This window comes from Beta vulgaris, chromosome 6 (genome assembly GCF_026745355.1).
Source record: "Beta vulgaris subsp. vulgaris cultivar EL10 chromosome 6, EL10.2, whole genome shotgun sequence".
Classification (NCBI taxonomy): Eukaryota; Viridiplantae; Streptophyta; class Magnoliopsida; order Caryophyllales; family Amaranthaceae; genus Beta; species Beta vulgaris.
The window spans coordinates 9,864,931-9,871,635 of NC_079207.1; the positions used below are offsets into that span (position 1 = coordinate 9,864,931).

The 6,705-nt window shown below is 37.0% G+C and overlaps 1 protein-coding gene across 1 annotated transcript; it reads right to left on the reverse strand.

The window, feature by feature from the left end:
* Positions 1-3,072: 3,072 nt before the first annotated feature.
* Positions 3,073-3,561, reverse strand: LOC130591761 (F-box protein At5g10340-like). The gene has a single exon (XM_057395663.1). It carries the CDS (start codon positions 3,559-3,561, stop codon positions 3,073-3,075), a length of 489 nt encoding a protein of 162 aa, XP_057251646.1.
* Between the last annotated feature and the right edge of the window lie 3,144 nt (positions 3,562-6,705).

The window sequence follows — 6,705 nt, forward strand, 5'->3', positions numbered from 1 at the left end:
TTGTGCTTCTGCTTATAATGTCGCGTCTAGGTTATTTATTTTAGAAACTTCAAATTTATCTAGATTGTGCTAACGAATAACTTTGGAGAGTCCAATAGAGGAATGAGGGGGATATAGTATATGTATATCATGCTGAGCAAAGATTCCCAAGGCGTAAGCAAGCCTTGTAAGTTCTAACGTACGTATTGTATTGATCTACATAAAAAAATCCACCAACAATTTCTGTGAAGATTACATTTATATATCTACATCCATGTAATAAATATAAGGGTGATACAAGGACTCGTAAACTAACCGATAAATTTCACATTAATATTTTTGAGTTACATACAATGCAACCTTTTATTACCACATGATGACAACACTAGTCATAATAATTAATTAGTGTATATCAACTGAGGTTGGCGTGAGTGGTTAATGGCCTCTTGCTCCTTAATAAAGGCCGGTCTCGGGTTCGAGTCTTAAGTAGGAAAAAATCCCAACTAAGAAGGATGCTGCCCTTTGAAACTCCCGTAAAAAATTAGTCCACTCACCAAAAACAGTGGAAAACTCCTCGTAATAGGATCAAAACAAATTAGTGTGTAAGTATGTGCTAATATGGAGTTATTCACATGCATAGCACCAGTAGCTAGAGAATGTACAGTAGTAGTCTATAGTAGGTAAGCTCTGAAGGACTTAGCTGTCTTTCCTTGGGTAATTCTCCCCTCCCCCGGCCCAAAAATAAGATAAACTAAATTAATATAAGAAAAAAAAATATATACATGTTCATGCAAACCAGTCATTGGTTAACTTTTTTGACTGTATCTTGCCACCTCACATGCATGATGCATGCTCCATCTACCAACTTTCACCTATTTATATATGAGCTTCCAAGACTCAAAACATAGTCCCATGCATTGCATTTCTTGCATTCTATCTCCAAACCATTGTAAATCTTGCTTCAATCTCCCTAACTCCTATCCCTCTCTCCTTTTCCTTCTAAATAAATCTTACTCTTTTTAATATAAACATTACTTGGTCCTTAATTAAATAGCTAGACTCCATTTACTATAGCCGTCATTTATTCCACCAAAAAAATATTTACATATCTATGGCTAACTATAATAAGTGTGTGGTTCTTCTACTACTTATCATTCTCTCTAGTGACTTCCTCGACGTCGAGGGAAGAAGCTTGAGGAAGAAGATTAATCGTGTTACCAAGGAAGGTAGAAAGTTGGTCAGTGCTCATCCTAAAAAAATAAGGATAAAAAACGTACCAAATAGCAAAAGCCCTAGACATTTGCTATTGGGAAAGGAGGGAAGCGAAAGTATGGAAATGGACGTGGATTCCTTTCGGCCTACTGCCCCTGGCCGTAGTCCTGGAGCTGGTCATTAGTATGATCAATCAATAATCTACTAGTGAGAATCACTAGTTATTAGTTAAGCATCATTAGTAAAATAGTATGTACGTATCTAGGTTTTGCTCTCATCTTCTGTAATTGAATGTATTAGGCGGTAAAGTTCCTAGTACTTGAAGCTTACTTATCGTTGTATTTAGTTCAATCTTTTAATGATAATGAAGTTCTAATGCTTTATCAAATTTTGCTTTTAATTTTTTCGATTATATACTGCTTAGTAGTTGAAGAACATAATACACATAAGGAGGGCTAGCTATAGCCTCCACTAGTCACCCTCTATATAATGTTACGTTATATGACTATGTAAAACAAAATTTACATAATTATGCAATTTCAATCAAAGTAATTAAGCATCCTACCAGGCGCTTGTGAGGGGAGCCCTTCCTTCTAGATATGTGATTGAGTCCTTTGATTATGTTTGTGACTGTGTTATTTGTGACATGAATTCTTGTGAAAATGGCTTAAGGATGATTCTAATGCACATATCTCTCAATATATAAATGGTTTTGATGTGATCAAATTATAGGTGATAGCTTGTTCTAAGAGCTTCCCAACAACAGGTTATATGCCCAATTTCGCTGCTAAACGAGAAAGTTATGGCTGTTTTACGAAGAACTATCGAGCTGAAATTTTGTCTCGCCCGACCGGGGGAGCCTTGTTTCTTATCTTCATGGCTCGACCGGGAGGTTTTTGCCCAACCTGGCGGTTTGGCCCAGGCAACCGGGCGACGCAATTCTATGCGAGTTTCTACTAGGGTTTTTGCGCGGCGTCTAATTTAGGGTTTTGTTAGGATTCCTCATGTTATAAAGGAACCTCTTGGTGGTCATTATTTGACACACACATTGAGCCTCTAGTATTTAGGAGTCCTTGTAATTATCCTCTCTGTTTTTCTCCATCATAGTGAAAAAGCTCTCAATTCCCCCACCTGTGGACGTAGGTTTATTTTGAGTGGACCACATAAATCCTTGTGTTCTCTTGTTTATCTTCATTATTGCTTTACTCATTCACTAGTGGAAATATAAGGAAGGGCTGCGCTAAAAAAGGCCCTTAGGGCTGCGCTAAAAAAGGCCCTTAGGGTTGCGCTTTTTGACAGCAGCCCTTCACTTTTTAAGTAGGGCTGCGCTTTTCAAACGCAGCCCTTCACAACGAAGGGCTGCGGTTTTTAGGTAAAAGCGCAGCCCTTCCTACCAAAAAAAAATAAATTTTTTTTTGACATTTAATTACTCATATATTAATCTCACATTTTCTGAATTTTAACATTTGCATTAAACCTCAAAGTAAACCATCCAAATCCAAAAGGGGAATAGGAAATATGGTTAGGAAAACTAAAACAGGAAATCAAAAAAAAGAATTCTACAAAAACTAAACGAAAATGAAAAAAAAAAGAACGAAAATGAAAAAAAAGGAACAAAAACTAAAATACAGAAGAGAAAAAATTATAGATCTGAAAATACAAGAACATTAATCAAAACAAAGATTAAGAAATTATAGATCTGAAAAACGAAAAATCTATAACTTGTGGTTGTTGTTGCCGGAGTTCAACCTGCGTTCAGTGAAAAAATGACGAAAAAGCCCTTAGCCATGCGTTCAGATCTGACAAAAAAGTCCAACTAACGAAAATGCCCTTAGCCCATGAATAGAGAATCAGAAATTGGGGTTTCTTCAAACAACAATGTTATCGTTTCACCTCCGCCGCCGTTAAAGATGAAGAACCAAACATTCTAGTACATGGATTCAGATGCAAGAAGTGTGAATTAAAATGGGAAAAATGTTTGTTACCAATAGCTGATCGAAGACAAAGCAAACCATTGGAAGAACCTACAATGTCGAAATGGTTGTATTCGCCGTGAAATGGTTCTGGAAGTGGGAGATAAACAGCAGGTAAATTGGGTGAACCTAAGTCTAAAGAGTAGAGTCTTTGAATACCGTTTACATGAGCAGTGAAAAAGATGAGGAGGCCATTAGAGGAGGAGGAGAGAGATTGATGGATGTGTTCATCGATGAATTTTTGGGATGAAATTTGAGTTTTGTAGAATTTGTTTGTGCATTTAAATTGCATTAGGGTTTTTGGGTGTAATTTGGGGAGTAAATGAGAGATGATTATGTCTTCTGGAAGTATTGCCATTGAAGAAACTTCTTGGATTTCCGCTTTCTTGATCGCCATTTTCAAATTTCAACCATAAAAGATTAATCACCAGAGAAGAACGTTGGTGGAAGTGAGAGAAACAAAGGCAAGTGGGTCACTTTAACGCCGTTTATTCCTACAGTTAACGCCCCTTCATTAGGTAGAAGATTAAGTCGCCGGAATATTGAAGAAGGAAATGAGATTATCGAAACGACGACGTCTGCTTTGAAATGGGTTCTTCGTTGTTGTCCCCACCTTCCTCAGTCACTTGTTCAAAAACTATTTTTCGTTGGTGGATTTTTTGTTGATATTTTTACTGATACAAGAGGGAGGGTGAGAGATAAGAGAGAGAAGAGGGAGGGTGAGAGAGAAGCGTGAGAGAGAGAGGCGTGAGAGAGAGAGGAGAGAGTTTAAATTGTCAGGGTTGCGCTTAATTCTTTTTTGTAAAAAAATCCCATAGAAGGGCTTCGCTTTTTAAAAAACACAGCCCTTCTGTAACAGTAGCGATGCGCTTTTTAAACCAGCGCAACCTTTCTATGTGAAGGGCTGCACTTTTCTATTAAAACGCAGCCCTACTTTAACGAAGGGATGCGTTTTATTTAAAAGCGCAGCCCTACTGTATAGAAGGGCTGCATAATGAAGAAAGCGCAGCCCTTCCAGCGCAGCCCTTCCTTTTTTTTCCCCTAGTGATTCTTATTATTTCTTTGATTTGTTATGCATTAATCAAACACTACAACACTCGTTCCTAACAAGATTGGTATCAAGAGCTTAGTTGTTTAAGATCTTAGGTGTTTATAAAACGAGTTTGATTCAATTATGTTAATGAAGTTCGATATTGAGAAATTTAATAGGCAAGTAAATTTTAGCCTATGGCAATTGAATATGAAAGCCATCTTGGTTCAAAGTGGCTGTCACAAGGCTCTTGCAGGTTCATCCAAAAAGCCTTCGGGTATGACAGATGATCAGTGGGAGGAGATCGATCTGAATGCTCTTTCGTCAAGTCAATTATGTCTCTCTGATGGTGTCATGAGAGAGGTTGTCAAGGAGACAGACATCTGCAGGTTTGTGGTTGAAGTTGGAGTTACTTTATATGACAAAGAGCATGACCAACCGTCTACTACTCAAATCTAGACTTCATGATCTCAGTCTAGAAGAAGGTAAACCACTTGAGTCTCATTTTGATGAATTCTTCTCTGTTATGATGGATTTGCAAAACATCGATGTTGAGATCGATGATGAGGATATGAGTATTAGGTTGTTATGTTCTTTTTCGCCTTCGTATAAGCAGTTTCAAGATACTTTATTGTATGGTAGAGAGAATCAGAGTTTGCACGATGTTAATGATGCCTTAACTCAGAGATATTTAATGGACAATAAGTTGGTTAATAAATATAATAATTCTACTCAAACTAATGCTTTGGTTTCTCATGGTGGAGAGAATTCTGGCAAGAATAAAATTTGTAACTATTGTCCTGTGAAGGGTCATATCAAAGCCGATTGTTGGAATTAAAGAGGAAGAATGGGGAAAAGTCCAATAAGGACCAACCTGCAAATATCGCCAACGATGTTCTTGATGATGATCTTGCACTTTAGGGTTACAAGTTTTTGGGGTTGCAGTTTCTACAATCTCTTTATGATTGGTACCCTCTTTGAGATCTCTTGGTGAAAGAGAAACCATGTGGATTTTTCTATATAGTCTACGGTGGATTGCTTTTGAGTTTGTAATAAAGTAGTAATCTTGGTTATGCATTAGATTTTGTTCGAGTCATGCTATTTCTGATCTTAATTTTCATACTTCTTTGTTTTGTTAAGTACAATTGCAATTTAGAAATTATTGATGTACTTGATTTTCTAGAATTGTTTGAGTTTGTTGTTGAGATGAAGAAGTGTTTGAAGAGAGTTTACTCAATTTGAATAAGCATTCTTGGCGTTGGTGACTTTATACTCTCAATCTAGGTCATGTAATGGTTTGATATACGGAGTTTTGTGTTCGAAGACGCATCGGTACACGGTTTATAGAAGACGCATCTATGTTTGCGGTGAGCATCACTTCTTGGTTTTCAGCTCAAGGTGGAGTTATCTTTATTGATCGGTTTCAAGTCAAGGTGGAGATTTGTTAGTTGTGACTCGAAATCTTGTGAAAATGGCATAAGACTGATTTGAATGCACATATCTCTCAATATATATATAAATGGGTTTGATATGATTCAAATTGAAGGTGATATCTTGCTCCAAGATCTTTCCAACGATAGGTCATATGGCCAATTCCACTGAGAAACAAAAAAGTTATAGATGTTTTACGAAGAACTGTCGAGTTGGAATTTCGACTCACCCGACCGGGGAGGTTTGGCCCGGTCGACCGGGCGAGCCTTGTCTCTTATCTTTTTGGAATATTTTTTCTCGTGTCCGACCGGATGGCTTTTGGCTCGACCGGGCAGTTTGGCTCGAGCAACCGGGAAAAGCAATTCTACGCGGGTTTTCTGCTAGAGATTTTTGCGTGGCGTCTAATCTAGAATTTTGTTAGGGTTCCTTATGTTACAAAAGGAACCCCTTGGTGGTCATTATTTGATACACACTTTTAGCCTCTAGTATTTAGGACTCCTTGTAATTATTCTCTCTGTTTTCTCCATCATAGTGAAGAAGCTCTCGGTTCCCCCACATGTGGACGTAGGTCTATTTTGACCGAACCACGTAAATCCTTGTGTTCTCGTATTTATCATCTTTATTGCTTTTCTCGTTTTTATAATTTCATTGATTTGTTCCGCATTAATCAAACACTACAACACCCTTTCCTAACAATGATAATGATTAATGACGTAGAATTCTTTTATCGAAACAACATCATATATAAATTCATTATTATTACAATAAATTACTATTAGTTCCGCAACGAGCTATGGACAGATTTCCGAATCAAGTTCTTTCCTAGCTGGCAATGGCATTGCTCTATTCCAAGATGAGCTTCAGTCTGTATGTAGATAAAGATATATGTGCATGCATGTTATTACCCCTATTGGCAACTAAAACCAAGTTTGATTTAGCTTTAGTTTTTTTCTTCTTTTTTTTAAACATATGCTCAATACAATTGAGGTAAGTTCATAGATTTCATATATTTCAATTTCAGTTTTAGATCTAGGAACTTAGTGAATTTTTTCCTACTTTTTCTCATTGTAAATTAATGAT

Coding starts and splice junctions, on each gene's coding strand:
- LOC130591761 (XM_057395663.1), bottom strand. CDS start 3,561: ATGGCGATCAAGAAAGCGGAAATCCAAGAAGTTTCTTCAATGGCAATA.